The sequence below is a fragment of the Microtus ochrogaster genome, chromosome 8 (genome assembly GCF_000317375.1).
Source record: "Microtus ochrogaster isolate Prairie Vole_2 chromosome 8, MicOch1.0, whole genome shotgun sequence".
Taxonomy (NCBI): domain Eukaryota; kingdom Metazoa; phylum Chordata; class Mammalia; order Rodentia; family Cricetidae; genus Microtus; species Microtus ochrogaster.
In genome coordinates this window covers 28,191,227-28,216,810 of record NC_022015.1, presented here as the reverse complement: position 1 = coordinate 28,216,810, position 25,584 = coordinate 28,191,227, and the positions used below count along the sequence as shown (strand labels likewise).

At 46.8% G+C, this 25,584-nt stretch overlaps 1 protein-coding gene across 1 annotated transcript; it reads right to left on the bottom strand.

The window, feature by feature from the left end:
* Positions 1-22,724: 22,724 nt before the first annotated feature.
* Foxi2 (forkhead box I2) lies at positions 22,725-24,275 on the bottom strand. The gene is made up of 2 exons (XM_005351418.1): positions 23,720-24,275; positions 22,725-23,158 (listed from the first exon to the last, which is right to left on the bottom strand). Exons 1-2 carry the CDS (start codon positions 24,273-24,275, stop codon positions 22,725-22,727), a joined length of 990 nt encoding a protein of 329 aa, XP_005351475.1.
* Positions 24,276-25,584: the final 1,309 nt, after the last annotated feature.

Below are 25,584 nucleotides of genomic sequence, written 5' to 3'. Positions count from 1 at the left end.
TACCTAGGGCTGGTGAGGAAGGCCTCAGATGGACCAAGAATGTGGTCTACTCTAAATGGAAGTAGCAGACAGATGGAAAGAGGAAGAGGTGCTGACTTCTCTACGGACTGAGTTTTATCAAGTTGGGGGCAGGGCATGGGATGGTTGGGTAGATAGATAGACAGACAAAGAGACAGAGGATAGAAGGACAGATGGATAGATAAACAGAGTCATCCTGGAGGTGGTACAATGCTTGCTCATTCTAGACATTGCTTGGGGAACAGGAAGGACTTGGAGTTAGCCTGGACTATTCTACGGCCACTAAGACCTTTCAAAGGTGAGTGGAATACTCACTTCCTATCTGTCTTGGAGAGGGAAAACAGGTTCTTGTTCATATAGATGCAAGAGCCATGTGTCTTCTCAGGTGGCCCACAGCACTCAGCTCTAACAGCCTACAGTCTGATACTCTGTTTACCCAGGTCCTTAACCTAGGATTCTAGAGAGCCTGCCCGAGTGATGCATGCATGGGACTTTGAAGAAGAGATCTAGTCTTCCTGCCTTTTCTATAGGAAGCTGGCAGTCCTGTTCAGGAGCTGGGTAGACAATGCACGGAAGACATGAGGAAAACCTATTCAGCACTAAGAAGGAAGGAAGCAGGATGAGGAAAGACTGAACAGTGAATGGATGGGTGAAGGCAGCTTCCCATGCTTAATGCTTGGCTCAAAAGGCAGATTTCTGCCAGGCATGGTGGCATGGGGTTGTGAACTCAGCACCTGGGAAGTAGGTAGAGGGGAAGGGAGTTTGAGGCTAGCTAGTGCTATGTCAGGCCTGTGGTGGCTTGAATAAGAACAGCTCCCATAGGCTCATCGATTTGAATATGTCTCCAGGGAGGGCACTATTTGAAAGGAGTAGAGGAGGTGTGCACTTGTTGGGGGCAGACTTTGAGATTTCACAAGCCCAAGCCAGGCCCAGTGTCTCCCTCTCTTCCTGCTGCCTGCAGATCCAGATGTAGAACTCTAAGTTCCTTCTCCAGCCTGCCTGAATGCTGCTATGCTCTCTATCATGATAATAACTAAACTTCTGAAACTGTAAGCCAGCCCCAATTAAATGCTTTCTTTCATGAGAGTGGCTATGGTCATGGTGTCTCTTCATAGCAACAGAACAGTTGAACTAAGACAAGGCCCTTTCTTGGTGACCACAAAAAAGAAAGACTGGTCATTGCCTCCTCTGACCAGTCTAGAGTCCTGGGTAAAGCACTGTAGTTATGGTAAGTCTTAGCTACTCAAAGGGAAAGGAGGTCACCTCTGTTTAGAGAACCACCCTGGCTACAGTACAGACTCCAGGCTGAGGAGAAAAGCAAGTTGTGGAGAGAGAACTCACCGATTGCAGCCCAGCTCTGAGTTATCTGGAGGGACCTGGCCCCAGTCAACTAGCATGAGCCTGCAATGTCAGGCCTCTGTGTGCAGAAGTCCCATCCCAGTCCTCCCTCCGTCACCTCCCCCACCCCGTGCCAGCCTGCCTGATCCATGCCCACCCAACCTTCTCTCTGAGAGCAGAGAAGTCATTAGCAGACAGGCCAGCCAGCCAGGAGCCACTGCGATAATGACCTGCATTCATTACCCACTGACAACGGGGACTCAAGTGAAACTAATGGCACAGCTCTTTCCTTCCAGCAGGGACTTGGTGCCAAACTTCTTGTTGATGACACTTGAGGAGCTGTAAGAAGTCATTAGAGAGCCTCTCCCATCTGTGTGTCCTCTTGTATAAAACTTCTGAGGAGTTAGATCGTGATGAATAAGAGCCTGCAGACTTGTGGCTCTAGCAAAAGGCATCTCACCTGCGTGCCCAGAATGTACAGAGATCCATACAAGATTCCCCTTGACCTGACCATGACCCCTACATCTGCTCCCTCTAGAGTTCTAGGGTCAGCAGTGTGGCGGAGAACTTCAGGCAGACTCCTGATGTTGCAACATGACTTTGTGGTCCACCAAGTTCACACTGGAGAACTGTGTAGTTGAGGTACAATGTTTGTTTGTTTGTTTTTAGGGGAAAAGCCCTCAATATTTTATGTAAGCTTTGGGCTTTGTGTTGGTGTGCTGGCTAGTATTTATGGCAACTGGAGGCAGGCTAGTGTCATTTGAAAAGAGAGGCTATCGAGTGAGAAAATGTCTCCATGAGATTGGCCTGTGGATGAGTCTATGATACATTTTCTCAATTGATAGTTGATGGGAGGGCCCAGGCCATTGTGGGTGGTACCACCTCTGGGATGGTGGTATTGTCCTTATATAAGTAAGCAGGCTGAGCAACCAATGGGGGGAGGGGGGACGCAAGCCAGTAGGTGGACTTTCTCCGTGGTTTCTGCTTCAATTCCTGATTCCAGGTTCCTGCCTTTCCTCCCCAAGTTGCTTTTGATTATGGTATTTTATCACAGCAATAGAAGCCCCTAACTAAGACAGCTGGCCTGTGTTTGTAGCTCTCCTGGGCCACATGGGACTCACGGGCTATGAGTTGGTCTTGTTGTAGATGAAGGATAAGTTCAATGCTATGTCCAGGTTGGAGGAATGGGAGGTTCATTTTCTGTGACCTTCCTGGGAAAGCAAAGTTTCTCAAATAGTCTGGCTTGACTGATTGGCACAAACAGGTGACGCCTTCCCCACCTCCATGTGAGGTGGCATTCCATGGAGGGCAGCCTGAGTTCTGTAGGAAGCTGCTGTAGCCCAGATGCTGAACACCTCTGAAGGACTACGTGCTAGACTAGAGGCAGGGTCTCTACACTCGTGCTCTGAGGAGGTCCTGAGGTCATTGAGAGTATGTGACCAAAGGTGACTGCAAAGCCCCTGCCTCTTCCCCTCTACTTACTAGATCATGAGGTGAGCATTTTCTCTACCACACATTCTTTGCGAGATATGTCACTCTTCCCAGAGGCCCAAAGCCATGAGACCCCTTGCTCTTGAAGTGAACCTCCAGAACTGAGTCCAAATCATTCTGCCACTTTTACAAGTTCAATAACATGCCTCAGGCATACCATAATAAGGACAGAAAGCTGACAAATACAAGATGAAATGAAGTTATTTCCAAAATCACAGCTAGCTGGAAACAGCGGGATTCAGCCTACCAAATCTTCAGATACAGGAAGGGGGCTCAGATGCTGCAAACTAGCTCTTGTGTGGCCTTTCAATTTTGTTCTCACGTCACCCTTTTTACTTGAAGATTTACTTGATTCTTGCTTCAGTGTATGTGTGTACCTGTGCACATTTGTTTGGGTACCCACAGAGACCAGAGAGGATTCCAGATCTCCTGATGCCGAAGCTACAGGCAGCTGAGAGCTACCTGATATGGGTCTGGGAACTGAACTTGGGTCCTCTGGAAGAGCAACAACCAATGCTCTTACCCAGTAAGCCATCTCTCCAGCCCTTATTTTAATTTTATTTATTTTGGGACTGTATTTGTTCCTTTTACATGTGTATAATAAATCTTGGTCATTTCCATCCCCTTTATCTCTCCCATCCCTTTCTAACTATGGGCAAACAGGCCCCCTTTTTTTTCTAAGCAAGACTTTCTTAACCTCTTTCCTTCTTTCATGTCTTTTTTCTCATTCATTTGTATATAACCCACTTAGTTTAATCAAGGCATGAGCATGTGTGGGTGGGAACTATAACTGGGGCATGGATAACTTACCAGTGGCTCCATCACTGAAGATCATTGATTGACAGTAGCTTGTCAGAGAGGGGTGGAGCCCCATGAGCCCCTCCCTCATCACGACTGAATGTCAACAGGCCCCATCTTGTGCAGGTCCTATATAGACAACTATAGATGCTTTGAGGTCAGCTGTGACATGGCCATGCCATGTCTGGAACCCAGCACTTCATCACATTCCTCCTCCCCATCCTCTGTTCTAACATTCTTCCTGCCTCCCTTCTCCAGCGGCCCCTGAGCTCTGATGTGGGGTAAGGGGTTGATACAAATGCTCCTTTTAAGATTGAACATTCAATGGCCATTTATTCTCAGCTCTTTAACAAGTTAATGAGTCTGGTTACTCCTCACCCACTGCAAATGGGAGTTTCTCAGATCAACACCTAAAGCAGCACCAACATGGGTATAAACAAATATTTAGAAGGCAGTTTGACATGTCCACTTAATAAAGCAATAGTAGCATGTCCCAGCCTAGGTCTACGACCTCCCCAGCCATGGAAGTTGGGGTGGCCTTTTTGATGACAGAGAACGGGACTGGAGAGAGGCCATTTGAGTCCACATTAGTTCAGCCCCATCCCTAGCACATTATCATAGTCCAACAGGCCCTCTGGGGACATATAGCTGTTTTTTAGACATGAAAGATGGTGAGAATATCACTTTTCAGCCAACATGACTGCAGAGGGCTACCTTGAGTCTTCCATATAAATTCAGATTATAAGAAATTTTGATAGTGGCAGACTTTTTTATTTCCACTGTTTATCAACCAACTTGTAAGTAAATGCCGAAGCTACCTTTCAGAGGAATGGTGTCAAGAAAATGCTATTTTTAATATTTTCATTTTTATTACTTTTTTTTATCCCTCCCAGTTTTATGAGAACAATAAAACTTGATCACGTTGGTAACCTGATCAAACTTTCCACTGTAAACCTGAAGAAGTTTTAAGTCTGATATTATGGTTATTTGCAGTAAGGGCTGGAAGCCAGTGGGGTGTACACAGGGAAGACATCTGCCTCACCAATGCCAAGTGCGAGGTTGCGCTATAGCTTCCAGTGTGTCTACTGACATTGGACACTTTAGAGGCCAGGTCCAGGTCCATCCAGGGCCACTTGCAGCCTCAGCACTGGTCTGCATCTTACATGCAGCAGAATAGGACCCCTCTGCTATCTGATGTCAGCTCATCATTCATCTGAAATGGGAGCATCCATTCTATGGATGGAATAGGCTCAGCTGTTAAAAACTGACCAGGGTCCTCATGAAACTGGAGAAAAAGCAACAATGTTAGAGAGATGGTATCTAGAGGCTAGCAAGGTGGCTCAGTGAGTAAGGGTGCCTGCTGCAGAAACGTGAGAACCTGTGATTGAACCCTCAGCACTCATAGAAAAAGACTGCTATGGCTACGCATGCTCTTGTAACCTAAGTGCTGTGGGGAGTGAAGACAGGAGGATGGCTGGGACTTGCTGGCCCCTGGCCTAGCCAAGGTTCACTGGGAGACTGTGTCTCCAGGTGGGCCTCCTCTGGCTTCTTCACGTGTTGCACAGGTGACCTAGCCAGTTTTATGTCAACAAGACACGAGCTAGAGACATCTGAGAAGGGGGAACCTTTGGTAACGAACCATAATGTAGAAGCATACGCTGAATAAACCCTTTCCTCCCCCAATTGCTTTGGTCATGGTGTTTCATTACAGCCATAGTGACCTCAGCTTAGACAACAGGCATGTGTACCCTGATCCATACATGCTCATAGACCACACACATTTCCCTTCCCATCTTTCTACAGACAGCAATTGAACAGTCTTCTCCAAGAAGGCTATGTCTCACTGGACACAGGCTTCTCTAGTATTGGACCTAGCATAGAGTTGATGACCACTTAAGAAGGTGTCCAAGGCGATGGTAGGCCTGGAGAGCGCACAGCAGTACATCAGAAATAGCTTGGTGAGGAAAGGGGAGCTAAGAAATATCAGTTCAAAATAAGCCCTGGAGAAAGTCTTCTGGACTTTGGGAGTGATGCCATAGGCTGGGGTGGCAGGAGTGATACTGGAGACTGGTGCTGCAGGGATGATGCTGGAGACTGGGGCTCCAGGGATGGTGCCATAGGCTGGGGTTGTGGGGATAATGTTTCTGTAGATTGGGGCTGCAGGGATGATGCCATAGGCTGGGGCTGCAGGGACGATGATGCTGTAGGCTGGGTTGCAAGGATGATGCTATAGGTTGGGTTGCAAGGATGATGCATAGGCTAGTGTTGCAGGGATGATGCTGGAGGCTGGAGCTGCAGAGATGATGCCATAGGCTAAGATTGCGAGAATAATGCCATAGACTGAAGTTGTAGGGATGATGATTCTGTAGACTGAGGTTGAAAGGATGATGCCATAGGCTGGTGTTGCAGGAATGATGATGGGAACTGTGGAGATGATGCTGTAGGAATTGCAGGGATGATGATGGTGTAGGCTCGGGTTGCAGGGATGATAATGTTGTAGGCTGGGTTGCAGGGATAATGTTGTAGGCTGGGTTGCAGATACAGGCTCAAGTTCTTGACAAAAGAAGTCATGACCTATTGTGAACTCAGGTATAGAAGTGGCTCAGTCCCCAGTACTGGGACGTCATGCTGGAGGCAGGAGCACTTGTCAAGAAGGGGGGTTCAGCAATGTGCATGGATGAGTCTCCCCGAGAGGAAAATTCCCAGAGGGAATCTGGTGGAATTGATCAGCTAGGGCCCAAGAACAAAGTGTGAAGTCATTGCCTCCTTGTGACCTTGGGATTCTCCACTGACTCCTGTGTATCTGGGACCACAGGCTTGCTTATCATATTTTATACTCACAGATTTAGAACTTGAGTCCATTTTGCAGAGACCATGGCAAACACATCCAGTTATTTTCCAGTGGGTGACTGATGTAATGGGATATTATTTTGGAAGCCAAAGAAGATGTTTCAAAATGAAGAAGATAAAACTGCTTGTAGAAAGTTGAGCTCTCTGACCATGTGACCAGTAGAGATAAGAGGATTGGGTAGCACATTTGAAACTTCAGCTAAGAGCATGCAGGAAGTGTTAGAAATATTTCCTAACATAAGCTCTCTGCCGACACAAAATTCCCAATCAAGCCAAATCAAAACAAGCCAAATAAGAAATATCCAGGTTTAATGGTAGTTCTGCGCATGGTGGTCCCAAGGAAGAACTGGGAAGCCACACAAATGTGACCACTGGGAGGAAGGAAAAGGGATCACGTGTTCCTCTTTTGGGGGCTCATTTAAATACCCTGGGGGAAAAAGTGGTCCTGACCCCACCCCCAGGGAGGGGTCAGGACCTGGCCTGCTGGGATTTGGAGTCCAGACCAGGCCTGGGGGGCTGGGATAGCAAGGGGCTGGGGCTTATGCTCCCAACTTGACAGGAAGTATTTCTAAAGAGAAGTAACTAAGCGGGCTTCTTGTCAGGCCACAAAGGGGTCATGTGCAACCATCACACAGGCTAAAACTCTAGTCCCATAAGCAAATTAGTGAAGATTCTTCAGAAAAACACAAAATTATAGTGTGTGAGTGTGAAAGTGGGTATATGGATGGATGGATGGATGGATGGATGGATGGGTGGGTGGATAAATGGGTAGATGGGTGGATAGGTGGGTGAATGATGGAAGGGTGGGTGAATGGATGGGTAGATAGGTGCGTGGATGGGTGCATGGGTGGACAGATGATAGACAAAGAGATTTACAATAAGGAATTGGCTCACATGGTTATGGAAACTCACCAAACCCAAGATGCCCAGGGGGAACTTCAAGCTGGATCGCAGAATTACCCCATGGGTTAGTCTCAGTCCAGTTTCAAATGTCTGCAAGTCAGGAAAGCTGATGGTGTAGTTCTGGTAAAAATCCCGGCAGAACTGAGATGCTGAAAGGCCGAAGTGTGTAGTTCAAAGCCAACGCAGGAACAAGCTGTTAGGAAGGGTCCAACAAGGGAGTCCTGCCTTGAGGAAGAGTTGGTATTCTTGTTTAGTCCAGACCTGAAAGTGGTGCTGACCAACCATGAGAAAGGGAAATCTGCTTAAGCTGCCAATTCAAGGGTTAGTCTCATCCAGAACTATCCAGACAAAAATCAGACCAGATATCTGGACAATCTAGTTAATGTACGTAATTGACCACTGATACATTCAGGGAGTTCCTGAATGGTTAATAGGGATTCTCCTTCAGGGATCAATACTATTTCAACTCCATTTTCTTTACCTGGGGATATAGACTTGTAACTAATGTCTTTGTGATAGTTCACATTGTTAATTTGACAGGCTCTAAAACCACTTAGGAGACCATCTTCTCTATGGTCATGTCTGTGGTGGAGTTTCTAGATTAGGTTAATTGTGGTGTGAAGGCCTACTGTAAATTTTGGTGCTATCATTCCTCTGCTGAGATCCTAAACTGAATAAAAAAGAGCAAGTGAGCTGAGCACTAGTGTTTCTCTCTCTCTCTCTCTCTCTCTCTCTCTCTCTCTCTCTCTCACTCGCTTTCTCTATCTCTCTCTTTCTAGACTGCAGATGCAATGCCACCAGCTGCCTCAAGTTCCTGCTGTCATGCCTTCCTCACCCAGATGGACTGTTTCCTCAAACTGTGGGTCAGAATTAAACCCTTCCTCCTTAAGAAGCTAATCAATGCTTCCCCTTCTATTAGCCAACAGACTTCAATAATATATGTCCACATGTCCCCTCAGACAGCCTGAATCTAACAGGTTCCCACTTCGTGCAACTAAGTCTTGGTTCATCTAGTGGCTGACACCCAAAGAGCCTTCCACTCAACCCACTGACATGAAGTCTGTTTTGCCTTCCAGGAGTCTTGAACAGAGCCTCCTAAGCTGAAATCTCCCTGAGGCAGCATGCTACCTGAGGTGAAATAGAGATTGCCCTCTTTCCCCCTCTAACTTCCCTCCTCACCTGCTGACACTCTCGGACTCAACTTGAAAGCTTTGTTTTAGTCTCCAAATAAATCAATGTTTGCTGAGAGAGAGAGTGCACAGACCTGCTCAGAAGTCTGTTGTTTTCTTGAAGTGCCTCAAATCCAGCACCACTTCAGTCAAGAAGCTGAGGCTCTCCTTGTTTTCTTCCCCTTTTCAACTCTTTAAAGGAATGAAACCCCAGCTTTAAAGGAATGAAACCCCAGCTTAATGAACCATAAGTTGCTGTCCATGGTGCTACGACGTGTGTCTGAATCCATCTTAAAATACGATAATCAAGTGTTTATCCTTCCCTTCTCTTTCTTAGTGAATACACGAAGTATTTTAAAATGAACCTAATCTAGAAACTCTGTCATGGATGTTTACAGGGGTTGGTGTCCTAAGTGATTTTTGATCCTGTCAAATTAGCAATATGAACCATCACAAGGACTTCAGTCGCAAGTCTATATGCATAAGTAAAGGAAATTGAGTCCAAACAGCATTAAGTCCTGAAGAAGAATCCATATTAACCATTCAAGAGCTCCCTGAATGTATGCATCAGTGGTCAATTACATACATCAACTTGACTGGACTCGATCGTCCTTTTCTCTGGCTAGTTCTCCATGCTGAATCTTTATGTTTAAGCTGTACGTGTTGATCAGGTTTTCGTCACCTTGACACAGGCTTAGGTCATTTGGGAAGAGGGAACCTCAATTGAGAAAATGCTCCCATCAGATTGGCAAGTCTACTGGGCACTGATGTGGGAGGGTCCTGCCATGTGTGCAGTGCCACCCCTGGGCTGGCTTGTATAAGAAAGCAGGCTGAGCAAGCAGTGGAGAGTAAGCGAGTAGGCAGGTTCCTCCATGGCCTCTGCATCAGCTCCGATCTCCAGTTCCTACCTTGAGTTCCTACCCTGACTCACAACTGTAAGCTGAAATCAAACCCCTTTTCTCCTCAAGTTGCTTTTGATCACAGCAACAGAAAGCAAGCTGGAACACCACATAATTCACTAAAGAAATGAATATATAACACAAGACAAATGTTTAAAGATTCATGCTCACTTTTCCAGAGTTACATTACTAGTTAATAAAACATTTGGCTGTTGACTTTGTGCATTTCCCATGTGGCTGTGCTAAGAGTTTTCTCCCCTGGCCAACTGTAGTATTGGGGGCAGGGCAGGAATCAGCTTGGCAGCCTTCAGGCCAGGGTGAAGACAAAAGGCATGCAAGTCCACCTTCTTCAGTGCCAGGCAGGATCCCAACTGCCCCCAGTCTTCTGTTTTTCCTTCCCACATGTTCTTTACAAGAGAGGATGCAGTTGGCAGTGGTTTATGGATTTCACCTGGAGGAAGAGGGGAGGACTGTCGGGAGCCAAGGGAACAGCCCTGCCTCAGGTGGCTGCGCTTGATTCTGGTTCTGCTACCTTCTAGTTGTGTGACTTCTCTGAGAGCCTTCTGATTTAGTTTTTCCATCTTCAAAAGAGAATATCATATCTCCCAATTTGCAGGATTGTTGGGAGAATGATATATTTAAGATGCAAATATAATGGGGGGGCTGGAGAGATGGTTCAGAGGGTAAGAGCATTGCCTGCTCTTCCAAAGGCCCTGAGTTCAATTTCCAGCAACCACATGGTGGCTCACAACCATCTGTAATGAGGTCTGGTGCCTTCTTCTGGCCTGCAGGCATACACGCAGAAAGAATATTGTATACATAATAAATAAATAAAAATATTTTTAAAAAAGATGCAAATATAAATAGATAAATGTCAATTATTGGGAATTAAACTCAAAAGAAGAGTCACATAATTTATAAAGTCTCAGAGACACACATGTGACCCAGGGACTAAGATTCAAGATGAAGCAGCCATGTAAAACCAATCTTGACTCCGAAAGAGCATTTCTCTTTTGAAAAGTTTTTAAAATCTTTTCTAACAATAAAGATTCTGTGTGTGTGTGTGTGTGTGTGTGTGTGTGTGTGTGTACCTCATGTGCATGCAGGTGCCTGTAGAGGCCAGAAGAGGGCATTGGAGACTCAGGAGCTGAAGTTACAAACTGTTGTGAGTAACCTACTATGTATTTTGGGGGACTTACCTCAGGCCCTCTAAAAGACCAGAAAGAGCTCTTAATTGCTGGGCCACCTCTCCATCCATTTCAGAAGATTTTAAAATACTTCATTGCTTTACACAAAATTCTGGAATCATAATACTCAAAAGCATGGGCTCTGTCACTAGGTTCTCAATGACTAAAACACAGAAATGCCTGCTTTCTATTGCATCCAGGTGTAGTAAATGGAGGGCTGAGTCCAGAGATCTGGAGTCTTTGCGTGCCTTTGGCCATAATTGGTGGTCCAATCTGACTTCTTTTGGTTTTCAACTGTACTGTCATGGCTGAAAGCAGATTTAACCCTACAACTCCAATAAAAAATAAGAGCTCCTTTAAGGGCAGTAATGAAAAAGGTTCTGAAGTTGAGTGAGGATAGAGTAGCCCTCAGTCAAGTGATTGATTATTCATGTCTGCACAGGAGTATACGTGAGCTCATAAGTGCAATGCATTTGAATGGAGCCATGCCTCAAAAAGTTTTTCTAGTTCCAAGATGCTGGAAGTTTTAAGTTGCTCTAAACCACCACAGTGTCTGCTATAACTTCTAGTTGGGAAGGAGTATTTGAACACATTTAACATGGATTTTAGGCTTTAGGCCAGGCCTCAGTACTTCTTTTCCTCTGCTTGATATGGGATTTCAACCAAAATAATGAACCTGTCTTCACCCTCATCTGGATTCTTGACAGCAGTTCTAATGCTTTTAGGGATATTCAGTTCCTCCTTTGCTATCTGCCACTCACATGTTGCATCCTTAAGACATTTCTTGCTACTCAATTTCTTCATTACTCCCTCCTTACTAACCCTACTTCTCAAAAGATCACTTCACTGTTAAAAATCAAATGATTTACTGACTGGCTATTTTTAGTGTGTGGTGTATGTGCACACATTTCCCCTTCCATCACTCTCCACCTTATTTTTTGAGACAGGGTCTTTCCATGAACCTAGAGCTCACTGTTTTGGCTAGGCTGGCTGGCCAGCAAATCCCTGGGATCTACCTGTCTTGGTCCCACATTGTTCGGGTGATGGGCACACATGCTTATGTCTGGCGCTGTGTGGGTTCTGAGGATTTGAACTCAGGTCTTCTTGTTTCTACAGTAACTTTTCTTGCTCACTGAGCAATTGCCCCAACTCTAGCTTCTCCTTCTCTTCTTAGAGAAAGCAGGGGTTAGTGTGGGGATCCCTCCATTCTCTTTTATGGGGACAGCCATGGCCATTCTTAGCCTTCCCTCTAGTCTAAAAGAAGAGGTGGCATTCCCTTCCAGGCCAGCTCCTTCTGCACCGAGACTCCTACTGCTCTGCTCTCTTGAGGACTTTCTCTATCTCCTCTACTGTCTTCAGTCTGACTTTTTCTTTTTGTCTCTCGTTGTCACTCTGTTCTTGCTTCTCAGTAGAATCCTACAACACCAACAAAAGTGAAAGCTGACTTTGACATTCTCCTTCCCTTCCTCCACCCTTTAACCCCATAACACACCTCACCTCCCATCTGTTAACACGGCCTGATTCTCCCTAGGTGTTCACTGGGAGATGAGTGGACAAAGAGAAGGTGCCATGGAGGGGTGACTGAGGGCACCCATCACTCCTAATAACATCTGCTGCTGTCTTTTGCCTTTCCCATCTGTGCTGCTGATCCTCCTGTCCTCTTCATTTTTCAAAACCAGAACTTGGCTTTGTGTATCGTCTCTATCGATCTCTGTTGTATGTCTTTTCCTAGGATTTTTCTCCCATCTTTAAAGCCATTTTTCTCCCCTCCATCCTTCCCTTTCTCCTTTCTTTCTTTCTTTCTTTCTTTCTTTCTTTCTTTCTTTCTTTCTTTCTTTCTTTCTTTCTTTCTTTCTTTCTTTCCTTGTTTTGAGATAGAGTTTTTGTATAGTCCAGGTTGGCCTCAAAGGCAGGTTTCTCCTACCTCAGCCTCCCCAGTGCGGGAATTAAAGTGTGTGCCTCCATATACAGCTTCTATTTAGTCTGGCATCTTATGGAGCTGGAGAGATAGCTCAGAGGTTTAAAGCACTGGTGGCTTTTACGGAGGACCTGGCATCAGTTCCTAGCCCCTCCGTGGAGGCTCACAGCTGTCTGTAATTCCCATTTCTGGAGATCCAGCATCCTCTTTTGTTCTCTGTGGGCATTGTATGCATGTGGTATAGGCATGAATATGCTGGGGAAACACTCCCCAAAACCCTTATACACGGAATTAAAAATTCATTTTTTACAAAAAGATACCTTATCAATATTTTTCATGTGTTTGATCCACTAGCTAGATCAAATTGCCTGCTCCTTAGATTTACTAATTTCATTTGCTTCTTGAAGCTTTTTTTCATTCCTTGGGAACTGTTGCATCTTCCTGATCATCAACTGTATTTCATCATTGCTGGTCTCTTTCTTCACCATACTAATGTCTGCACTGAATTCTATTTTCAAGTTGGCATAGTTATAGCTTTCCAAATGGTTGAAATGTGTCTGCTAGGCTTTTTTTCTATGCCTTTCAATTTTCTTTGAGCTTTTATTCCATGCATATTTCTTGTTGGCAGCTTACTAGATGAAAAATACATACATCAGATCCTCTGGTTTGTAAAAAAACTGTATCTAGTCACAGTTATTATCTTTACTCTTGTGCATTTGGCCTTGTTTCTCCATCTTACTCTGTGGTTGCTCTTAAACACTCATCATCCCTCTTCTGTTCTATAACCCATCAGGCCAGAGATTGACAATTTTACTCTGATAACATCTGGTAACGTCTGATAACTATGTAAAGCTTTGGGAGCCAAAACACAAAAGCAGCAGTGTCTTGTGATGCCCATTTGGCCATGGAGAGATGCATTTCCTCAGCAAATTTTTCCTTATTTGTTTTTGTTGTTGATGATGTTAAAAATGTAACGTGAAATAACGTGGCATGGTGGTACGCACTTGTAATCTCAGCGCTTGAAAGACCGAGACAGGGACATTAAGTTCAAAGCCAGCCTGGGCTATAGAGTGGGAACCTGATTAAAAAGGAAATAACAACTAATCATAATCCTATATAAGTATAAGAATGAAACCGAGGATAAAACGTTTATCATCTTGAAGTTGTTCTTTGGGCCCTTCCTGGGTACCACTTTTTGCTTCCTGCAGTCCTTACTTGACTGTATTAGTAAATGGCCTTTGCTAACAAGGGGGCCACTTAGAAACAACTTGGATGGCAGCTTTATTTTTAGTCTAGTGCTCCTGTGAAGACGCTCTGTTGTGCTGCGTGTCTTTTCCCTGTCATGGCTTCCACGGGGCATAAGCTGCTGTGTCTTAAAATGTACAATCACTGGCTGAATATGGTGAAAAAAAAACCCCACATTATATCCATACCTGGATGTGTCTGAATGAAACCGATTGTTTTCTACAGTTAATACGCACGATGGAAAAGGTCTGCAGATTGCAAATTTGAAGTTTCTGTTTTCTTCTTCTCTTTGACATGTGGGATTTGTTTGGGTTATAGAAGAACAGGTATGACACACATGTGGCCCTGATGATGCTGGAATATAGATGATCCAATCTTGTTCTCTTCAGTGTGCAGTGTTTAGCCATGGAAAAGCCACACTGGCTTGGCTCAGCTCCTCGACTGTCCACTGAGTGCAGAGACAATCATCCTCAAAGATCGAGCAAACTGATTCTCAATAAAACTATGTTTATGGGTACTGGAATTTTAATTTTATATCATGAAATAGTCTTCTTCATTTTGATTTCCCCTAGCTGTTAAGCAACATGAAAACAACCCTTAGTTCATGAGCCATGCATCACCCAGTGGTAAGCTCGAGGAATCATATTATCTCCGGGTGCGTTTTTGTTTTGTTTTTTATTTCCTCAGTTCTATTTAGAAACTATGTACTGTATTCATGTAACTGTCTTGTTTAAATTCTAAAATTTTGCTTACTAAATTAGACTTAAATTTTAAAGGATTTATTTATCTTACGTGTAGAAGCGTTTTGCCTGTGTGTTTATTTGTGGATTCCCTGTGTGTCTGGTGCCTGTGGAGGTCAAAAGAGGGCATTGACATTTGCTTCCTCTGACTCTGGGAAATGAACTGGGGTCCTCTGCAACAGAAACAAGTACTCTTAACAGCTGAGCCATCTCTCCGACCCCTAAAAAGTTATATAATAAAAACCAAATTTAACCATAATTATATTCCAACTCAAACTTACTAGATTGTTCTGTATCTACTCAGGTAGATGGCACTCATATTCTTGTCTCATATCTGGTCTTTGTAAGAGTAGGCACAATTGACTACATCCTCTTCAGCACAGTTTTAGTCCAAGCATAGGTTTTTCTCTGACCCCTTCCACTTAAGATATAGAGAGACAGTGAGGGGGGATGAACTTTGGGAAAGACAAAAGTGCCCTTAAATTTTGGTACCTTCTGGGGGCTGGAGAGATGTCTCAGTGATTAAGAGCACTGTCTCTTCTTCCAGAGGACCCAGGTTCAATACCAGCCCCCACATGACAGCTCACAACTGTCTGTAGCTCCATTTGCAGGAGATCTGGCATCCTCACACAGACAGACTGCAGACGGAACACCAATGCCATAAAAATAAAATAAAGAAATTGTTTAAAGGTTTGTTTTTTTTTTTATTACCCCTGTCCTCAAGTAAGTCACCGAATTTCTATGGCTTTGTCGATTCTAAGGCTGAGCTGCTAACACTCATTCAGTGTTAGCCTGCACAGCTGTCACAGAGCCACTGCCCTGAGTACACACTGCTTGGAGTTTGCGATCACTCTGGCTTCACCCAGTCCTGGCTGGTGCTTAAAATGTCATGATCTGCGTGCCTGGGTACAAGACCCCAGTTCTAAACTGTGCCTCTGAACAGGCAGGGAGGTTTGGGAGGATTTCACTTAGTCTTTCACACAAGAACATCTACAAAGCATGGGACACACTTGGTTTTGCACTGTGCACCTCCCTGCTTCAAGGCCACAGTGTCCCGGGTGGCCTGGTGGGTGGGGAGCAGGATGGGACAACTCAGCTAGGACTCCTTCTGACCTCAGGTATGTGAGAAGCCATTTTCACTGTGGGCTCCCCATTAGGCTGTCAAAGAGGCGTTGAGTTTGCTGTGTGGATGAACCCTGGTGAAATCAGAGCTCAAGAGTGGACTCCCTCTCAACAGGCAAAACATCAAATGGAGTAGGAGGGCCTTCTGTCTATGTGTTACTTTCATTGGTCAAATAAAGAAACTGCCTTGGCCTTTTGATAGGACAGCAGCTTAGATAGGTGGAGCAGACTGAACAGAATGCTGGGAGAAAGAAAGCAGAGTCAGGCAGATGCTATGACTCTCCGACCCGAGATGGATGCAGGTTAGGATCTTTCTTGGTAAGCCACCAACTCGTGGTGCTTCACAGATTATTAGTAATAATCAAGATGTGAGAATTAGCCAATAAGAGGCTAGAACTAATGGGCCAGGTAGTGTTTAAATGAATACAATTTGTGTGTTGTTATTTCGGGGTATAAGCTAGCTAGCCAGGTGCCTGGGATCCGGGCTATGGGAAGTGGTGTGCCGCTCCTTTTACTACAGTCAAAGCACCCATATTACCTGTTTGTCATCTGAAAACCTCTGGCTCTTTCCTGCTCTAAATCTCATTTTCATTTTCTCCCTGAAATGAAGGCACACATAGTATTGTATGTGCTAACAGACTCACACATTTGAAGCCCTGCAATGGGAATGCTCCTGCAAGGAGGAGAAAACCCATTTTGTTAGGAAAACATAGCATCGATACAAGTTCTGTCTCAGGATGCTTGCATTTGCTTGTGTACTAAACATATTAGCGAGGACACTAGAGGAAAAAATAAAGGAAAATGACAAAAAGAGAAGCCCAAACTTATTACTAGGGAATTATGTAAACAATCCTTTAAAAGTTTTTTTTTCTTTCAAGATTGTTTTGTGTGTGTGTGTTACGCTGTTAAAACAACAGGCCAACGAGGTTTCTATTTCCTCCAGTTTAAATACACAATTCACAGCACACATTCTTTTCATCCTAAACTTTAAAATTAAGAAATCAGATACGACAATGTGTACAAAAGAAGGGAGAAGCCAAGCGTGTGACTTTCAGGGCTCCTGGAAACTAAAACCTCTCATTAAAGTGCTCCGTCCTACTGACTCCTGAGTCCGGCTTCCCCTGTGACCTGCCCTTAGGCTTCTTGTAGTATAGTGGTCTCAGCCTGGCCAGGCGAGTTTCAGTCAAAAGCCCAGGACGCTTGGCTCAGGTGTTGACACTAATACGAGCCTCGGGCAGTTCCCAGCCACTGGTGCGTGCAGGAGTGAGGGTCCGGGTGTGGGTGATGGATCAGGGAACCATTAAAGGTTTGGGGGTAAGCTGCTGCCCGACACTTCCAGAGGGCATAAATTGAGCTTTCACACACACATTCCACTTGACTCTCATCCTGTACTGGAGTCGATCCCAGAGCCTGTGAAAGGAGCTGAGCAGTGGGACCCAGTTAGTGCCTGCAACTTCTTGCAGCCTGCTTGGGAGCTAAGGCTGGTCCTGTCTTCTTCAGTGAGGACAGTGGGCTCAAAGGCACGCAGGGGAGAGGTGGCCTGGAAAGTGCTTCCTGGGGAGGTATGCACATCTGGTCGCTCACCAACGTGGGGCCACAGATGTGGAAGCCTAAGTGCTCCTTAGCAGAACAAAGACCCTAATGGATGGCTGCTTTTATGGTTGCAACGGAGCACAAGAAGGCTAACCAGACCATACTGGCCTTGCTGTCACCTTCAGCTTTGAATTTCACAGGCCCCAGTTCTATATCCCATCACAGATCTGTATCCTAGCCCGGCACCCCAACCCTAATATGTGGTGGGCTCCTGAGGCTGTGTCTCACTCACATTTACATCCCCCAAGTCCAGCAGAAGGATAGCCTTCTGTGAGGGGACTCAAACCGGTCACAGAATACTGGGAGGGGCTGAGTTTGGAATGTAAGAGTTGTGTGAAATGTATAGGGTACAGGGTGCTCACATTCATTCATTCATTCATTCATTCAATCAATCATTCATTCAACAATTACCAACTGCCCAAGCTACTTGAGCACCTGAAAGATTGCTGTCTCGGACTTGTGGGGAAGACTCTAGAGAAGGAAGGGATAAAGTAGAGACAGAGTTTTGGTGCAGAGCCGATAGGTTCCTTTTGACTCAGCTGAGTATTAGCTGTGACCCTGAGAAACAAGTCACCTCACCTCAAGTTGTGGTATCTGTGGAATGGGAACAAATGCGCTCACCTGGCTGAGATGTGAGAACGTAGGAAATAATGAATGCCCTTGAAACACCAGGAACACGCTTGACACCTTGACGTCAGTGTCTGCGAGATGAGTGGGGGCGCGCGACTCTGGAGGGCAAGCGCATAGACTTGATTTGTCCAGCGCTGAGGCGGGGATACAGGTCTCTGTGTGTGAAGGTCTGATTTAGCATAGCAGTCCCTGAGAGAAAGGGCAAAGATATTTCCAGTTGTCTGTGTTCAGCACTAATAAAGCAGGCCAAGGAAAGCAGCTTCCTGCAAGGCACAGGGCTTAGCCCTGAGGGATACCGCTTAGCATGTCAGGGCTCAGGGGACTCTCAGTATTTCAGTTCCTAGATTCAGAGAAGCCCCAGTGAAGTCCCTACCCAGAAACCCTGGCGAGCTCAGCTCCAATCCCCACCAGATGACAGGTGTCTTTTTTTGTTTGTTTTAATTAAATAATTTTTTAAATTTATTTATTTATTAAAGATGTCTGCCTCCTCCCCGCCACCGCCTCCCATTTCCCTCCCCCTCCCCTGATCAAGTCCCCCTCCCTCATCAGCCCGAAGAGCAATCAGGGTTCCCTGACCTGTGGGAAGTCCAAGGACCACTCACCTCCATCCATGTCTAGTAAGGTGAGCATCCAAACTGCCTAGGCTCCCACAAAGCCAGTAAGTGCGGTAGGATCAAAAACCCATTGCCATTGTTCTTGAGTTCTCAGTAGTCCTCATTGTCCGCTATGTTTAGCAAGTCCGGTTTTATCCCATGCTTTTGACAAGATAACAGGCCTTAGGTTAAACTTACCACTTGCTTCTGTGGAGAGGGGAACAAACAGATCCACTCCAGCCGGGGTGCACAAGTGCCCCTACCTAAACCACACTGCGGTTAGGGCGGGCAAGCGGGTGTGGAACATATTCAAGTCCATTTAACGGGTACAATATGACAATATGGTATGTGGGCTTTTTAAAAGTAATATTTAAAGTAATCATTTTGGAGCCAAATAGCCTCCATTCAAGAGGCTGTCCTGTGGCTGCTCTTCATCTTTGTCCCACCCACAAGAAGGAGGCTCTGGTAGGCAACAACCGTCGCATACCATTTTCTGCCGGGTTGACAAAGATAGATTCACAGTTGGTCCTCCAAAAAGATTTATTGACTGAATCACATTTTATTAAACTCAACTTCTGTTTATTCTGTAATGTTTCTGTAATTTTTACCCACTTGGTCCAATATCCTGAATGTAAGTGTGACTTTCTCAGAGTGGTATTTGAAGACATTATGCCTTCATCATCATAGTTGCTCTAATATCTGAAGTTTCTCTTGAGAGAATTCTGGCTGGAGCAGTGCTCTGTGGTGTGTGTGTGTGTGTGTGTGTGTGTGTGTGTGTGTGTGTGTGTGTACCGGTGCATGGTTTGTGTGCCACGAGTCCTTCATAGCTCTCAAAAGATGAATCTCTTCCCATCACCTAGTTGTTTGACACGAGTTCTCTACTTGGGGGGAAAACTCTTGATTCTTTCTTGAAGAGTTCTGCTAATTACTGTGTTGCTGGGCCCATGAGTGACAGAGAACACCAACTGCAGGAGACACACCTTAAGAAGTGAAAGATTGGAGGAACTGGGCAAGGTGATGCATAACTGTAAGCCCAGCATTCAGGCAAGAGGATCGCAAACTGCAGGGCAGTCTGGGCTACTCAGAAAGACCTTATTTCCAAAAAGAACGGAACAAAGAAAGACCCAAGACAAAAGATTATGATTATCAAAAACACACTCTGTGTTTAATCAGTACATGAAATTAGCGCTCATGCCTTGAAGTCCAGGGTTCAGGTTTCAAACACTTGTAGACTTTCACAAACTTGTGGAAGGAACATCAGGCTCTTCATTGGGAATACCCTTTCTATCATGGAGATTCTTTCTGACTCTGCGACCAATCGATACCCAGGGGGAATATGCATATTTTTGGGTTTTAAAACTCATAAATGATTATGACTTAATTGACAATGGTTGGAACTCTGAATACCCAACAGCCCAGCATTTTGAACTGGCATTTCCCTCTGGAGTCTGGAATTGTTTCTATATCTGGAATGACTAAGTTGTCCACTCAAAGGAAGAGCTAAGTACACAACAGGGCTCCATCAAGTGCTCATGACATCTTGTGCTGCAGACTCACAGTTACCTTAATAATTTAGCATTTTCTGTAAGTCTCACAATTTCAAAGGCAATGAAGAGAGGGAATGGGGGAGGGGCTGGCGCATAAGTACCATGATGGGGTCCTTAGCAGCATCTTCTTCGCCTTGCCATTGACACCCTGCTCTATCTATGTGTGGCTTTAGAAAAGGTCAAGTTCACCCAGTCTGCTTTGTTTGGCTACTTGTTTTGCCTTCAGCAGAGTCTCCCCTCTAGGCAAACACTCTTTTGTGATGCCTCTGAAGCTTGCTGCACCTGTCAACAGTATTTTCGTGTGCCCCCCCTCCAAACAGTCACCCAGACACATGGACTGTCTTACAGAAAGGATGGATTCTGTTTGGCTTTTGACATGATCACTTTCCAAATATCCTGCATGGCTGAATGGGGTGGGGGAGGAGGAAGGGGAGGGAAGGGAAGAGGGAAGGGAGGGAGGGAGGGAGAGAGAGAGAAAGTCTTCTGTCACAAGGTCTGATGTAGGGCTGGTTTGCCTCAGATTCACTATGTAGCTAAGGCTGGCCTTAAAACTTGGTTTTCTGTCTCTTCCCTTAAGTGTTGGAATTACATTCCATGTAACCACACCATACTAGAACATTTTCAATTATGTTTTTCTCAAAGAGAGCCCATCTGTTTAGTGTACTATTACTTATTAGTGCCTACATAGCTTTGAATAGCCAAACTGTCTTTAAACACTCAACTAGGCAAACAAAACATTGAAAAATAGTAATCCCTTTCTCAATTTTAATACGCAATTCAGTATCAGAAACAAAAAACAAACACAACTTCCCATGATTGGCAGCTGTCACAGATCCGTGATGCCCTTTGGCAGCATGTGTATGGATGGCATACAATTTTGTGGAAGTCCTGTTGGTTGTCAAGCTGCACTGTATTTCTTCTTGTTGTCGCAGCTAGTTAAAAACATAGAGCGTAAGCTGGGCGTTGGTGGCGCACACCTTTAATCCCAGCACTTGGGAGGCAGAGGCAGGCGGATCTCTGTGAGTTCGAGACCAGTCTGGTCTACAGAGCTAGTTCCAGGACAGGCTCCAAAGCTGCAGGGAACCCTGTCTTGAAAAACCAAAAAACAAACAAAAACAAAAAAAAACAAAAAAAAAACAAAAACCATAGAGCGTAAAGTGGGGTGCTGGTGCTTGGTTGGTTGGGGTTCCTCTATTGAGTAACACAGACTCCTTTTTAGCATGTTGTTCTATGAAATAGGCCGAAGGACCCACAACCCTTTTATTTATATTCTAAATAATTTATTTTTCCCTGAATTTTAAAGATTGCATTACATTTGGAGAGAGAGAGAGAGAGAGAGAGAGAGAGAGAGAGAGAGAGAGAGAGAGAGAGTTGGTTCTAAGCTTGGTTAAGCAACACCATGGCCACCCAGCTCACACACAGATCATCTTCCCATGGCAGCAACTGGGAGGCCACACAGCACCAAGAGCTTCTGTTCCCCACTTTCCTCCACTATCAGGCTCACTACAGGTTCAGGAGATCACTGCTCTCACTTGCTGAGCAGTGGCAGCCCTGGCCCAGCAGGCAGACATGAGATGAACCAGGATAAACCTGTCATATTGGTGCAAATGGGGCTGGACTCACTCAAGGGCTAGCTTAAGCGTTCCCTGTTTTGCTGTCTTCCAGGGAAAGTACCTCCCTTAAAGGTCCTGGAGGAGTGTGTGTGCTCCAAACCTCTGCCTCCAGTGTCCATGTCCCCAGAGAACGCCTGATAACACAGAGACTCACGACAGCCAGCTAAGACCTCCAGGGTCTCTAGAAAGCACAGAGGTCCAAATTCCATTTCTTAATTGAGCTCCTTGCCTGCCACTGTAAATATAAGTAGGAGAGAGACCAGGGAGTGCAGTTCAAAAGGGAGGTAGTCCTGGGGATTCTGCTGGTCTGGAGGCAGCCCCAGGAGGGGAGGAGGCAGGAGCAGAGGGAAACCAAAACAGGTGTAGCCACCCAGCTTTAGTGAAAGTGTGGAGGTAAGACAAACCCAAGCAGTTCAAGGATTCCTAGGCACCAGGCACCGGGCCTGGGGTCTGGGGACAGTGAGGTTCTATGGGGACACTAATAATGCCAGGAGCAGAGTGACAGGGGAGGGAGCTGCTGTCCCCAGGGACTCCTTCCTGCTGCATTAGCTCTTCCCAACCACCCAAATATGGAAAGTCCCTCTTTCTATGTATGCTAAGCCCAAGAGTCCTGACTCCCCTCAGTGGGCAGTCTCTTGTGGGTGGAAGGCCTGTCCTCATGTTGGGGCTCCCACCCCCACCCTATTCTCTGACTGCCCTAAAACAGCTGGATCAGGGATGGAAGTCAGTTACAGATGTCCCCTAGATGCTCTTGTAGCCTAGCTTCCTCCCCTCCTCTGATCAGCTCCAAAACATCTCTCAGGAGACTGGAGACTTCCAGGCTTCTTTAGGAAAGGCTGGAGCAGACAGCCAACTTGTCACCCCTCTGTAGTCAGAGAGCCCAGGGCTGGATCTACCCGCAGAGCCCTGGAAGCCCAAGAGTGTCTAGCGCTCTGGGTGAGGGGTTCACAGCCAGCTGCACCTGCTCCCCACAGGAGCACTGCCATTTCCTGTGGCGCCCCCAGGAGGGATTGATTCAGGGACTGAGCTCTATATTCGAACAGAGCACCTAGCCAGTCTCCAGCCTTCCTTCAAACGTCAGTCCCTTCCCGGCTGTAGACGAGATGACCTACCCTAAAGCCGGTAGCCACCATCTGATGGCCAGGGGCAAGGCCATGCGCGGTGGTGGGGATCTGGGGACCGTGGGCAGCCGCTGTTGGTGGCCTTCGGAAAGAAAAGTCACGGACCAGGCCCTCAGGGAGGGTGCCTAGGCTGCCAGCCAAAGCTCCCACCGCGGTGGTGAACCCCGAGAGGCATGGGGCAGCCTCGGATGCAGGCGGGGACCGAGAGGTGTGCGTGTCTTGAGAAGCTGAGCCACGGGGCTCCAGTGTGGCTCCCTCTGGGCTGCTGGCTCCAGGTGCAGTGGCCCCACTGGTCTCTCCTCTCCGCCTCCTCTTCCTTCGGAAGTTCCCATTATCGAACATCTTCTCACAGTTTGGGTCCAGCGTCCAGTAATTGCCTTTACCTGTGGAGGAGGGAGGTTCAGAAAGCCCGGGGTTGACCCCACTAACCCCCATGGAGATGGCCCTGAACCCTCCTTGTTCCAAGCCCTGAGGAGGTACTTTGTGTCAGGAATGGGCCTTTATAGTCATACTGCAAGAATATGGGTGCTCCACAAGGACCCAGGCATGGACCCTTGAGGGAATACCCAAGTACATCAGGTTGGAGGCTGGAGAGATGACCCAAGGAAATCTGAATTGTCTGACCACACCTGGCCTCTGGGTAGGGTTCGACACTCTTCAGAGGCTGATCATCCGCCCCCACCCAAACCTGTCCCAGTTTGTTTTTAAAGGTAATCACTATTTTCCCCATTTTACAGGGAGGTATATCGAGGCCCAGAGATGTTAAATTCCCAAGATCACCCAGCTGACTAGCTTTCTAGGCTTCAAGCAGATGCGCAGAACCCTGAAGGCGCTAGATTGGAAGCTGAAGCCTAAAACGTCTTTCCCCATTTCACACAACGGAAGTTATGTAATCTGTGCAATTAGATACTGGTACTGGACGGGGCGCGCATGCTGCCGGTTACCTGGGTCGTTCTCATCTCGGGGCACCTTCTTGAAACAGTCATTGAGGGACAGGTTGTGGCGGATGGAGTTCTGCCAGCCAGCCTTGCTGCGCTTGTAGAAGGGGAAATTGCTGGCCACGTACTGATAGATCTGGCTGAGCGTCAGCTTGCGCAGCGGTGCGCTCTGGATGGCCATGGCGATGAGCGCCGAGTAGGAGTAGGGTGGCCGTACGAGCCTCAGCAGCTCCTGCTGTCCCGACAGGCTCAGCCACGCGAGATCGGGGCCCGCCAGGCCGCCTGCCGCACTGAGGAGCGAGCCCGGGGCAGCCAAGGCAGCTGCAGCGTAGGGTGGAGCAGGTCCCGGTCCCGCCGCGTAGGACGCGGGGCTAAGCGAAGCCGAGTTCATCCACAGGCGCCTGCCGGAGCCCAGATCCCCGCGACTGTAGCCCGGGGAATGAGTGACTGCCGCGCGAGTCAGGCCATGCGACACCGAGCAAGAGCCCAGGCTATCACAGAACCCAGCCATGTTCAGCTCTCCGGCCTGGGCCGGTGCAGGTGGCTCCGCACGGAAGTTCATGGGAGCTTCATTCTCCCAATGATGCTACCCCACCCTCCTGCCCTAGGTCCTTTAAATGCCATTGGAGCTTGGGGAGCATGGGGGGGAGAGTATCAAAGGTAGTGAGTCTCCTCCCCTGCAGTCCTTGGTGAAGCTAAACCACGTCTCCGCCCTCGGGTCAGTTTTCTGCCCCGCCCTGGGACACCAAGACGTGCTGTCCCTGTAACTCTTACAGGGTACCTAGGTCTTTTGGGCTCAGAGTCATTCCTGGCCTGCAGTGGTCCCGAGGACGAGGACCCAGGGTTCTCAGATCCCAGCTCCTAGGGTTAAGCTAGGGAACTCCGCTCCAGGCATTGGTCCCTTTGTATGTCTGGGGCCTTAGCTCTACCTCAGGCCAGGATTGAGAGTTGTTGATACTCTTAAGTTCTCAGTGAAGACCTTGGGAATGACAGGGGCTGAGCCTGGAGAAGAGGTGTGGATATCGGAAAGAGTTTCTGGAAACCTGGGGCCGTGAACATCAGAAGGCAGCAGGCTGCTGTGATTTGAAGCCACCAGATCTTTGAGTGGATCTGTGTGCTACACTGGAAATTCTAGTAGTCTCCTGCCCAAGGAAGGTTGCTTTTCAGACCCTGGAAGAGTCTGGCGCCCTGTAGACTGGTACACCTAGTTCAAGAGGCGGCAGTGAAAGCCTTCCTGGTCATCCCCTTGGAAAAACCTAAAAGATGTCTTTGTGGTGTATCAGAATCCCTCCCTCCCTCCCTCCCTCCCTGCTTCCTTCCCTCTGTTTTGCTGCTGCAGAACATGGCAGGCTTTCCTAGCTCTCAGGCTTTGGGCTTCCCCTCCTGCCCCAGATCCTGGTTAACCAGCAGCACACCCAATCTTGCAGATGCCTTTGCCTTTGGCACCATGGGGGCTTAGCTGTGGCACAGAGTGGTAGAGTTCCCACTGCCGTGTCTCCTAATTGGAAAACTCTCTGAACTTCCCCTCCTGGCTTCCCAAAGTGTATCTATTACATTTCCCTAAACAGCAGCCAGTGCCCCCAGCCTCTCTGCTGAGCCACTTCCAAGATGTGCTCAAATTATAAAAATATTAAAATTATAAAAATGTTCTCTGTGAGTTCGATGAGCTTTGAGTAAACACCTTTTGAGGGACCTTTACATCGGTAAACGTGGCAGTGTTCCCCATAGTGCCTGCAAAGGGGCACAGGGGCGCCCTCCCTCTTCCGGCATTTGCCACTATTTGGGACCTTTTCTCCACCCTTGGGAATCTTGCAGTAGAAGAAGAAGCATCTTCTGCTTTTTTTTTTTTTTCTGAGACAGGGTGTCTCTGT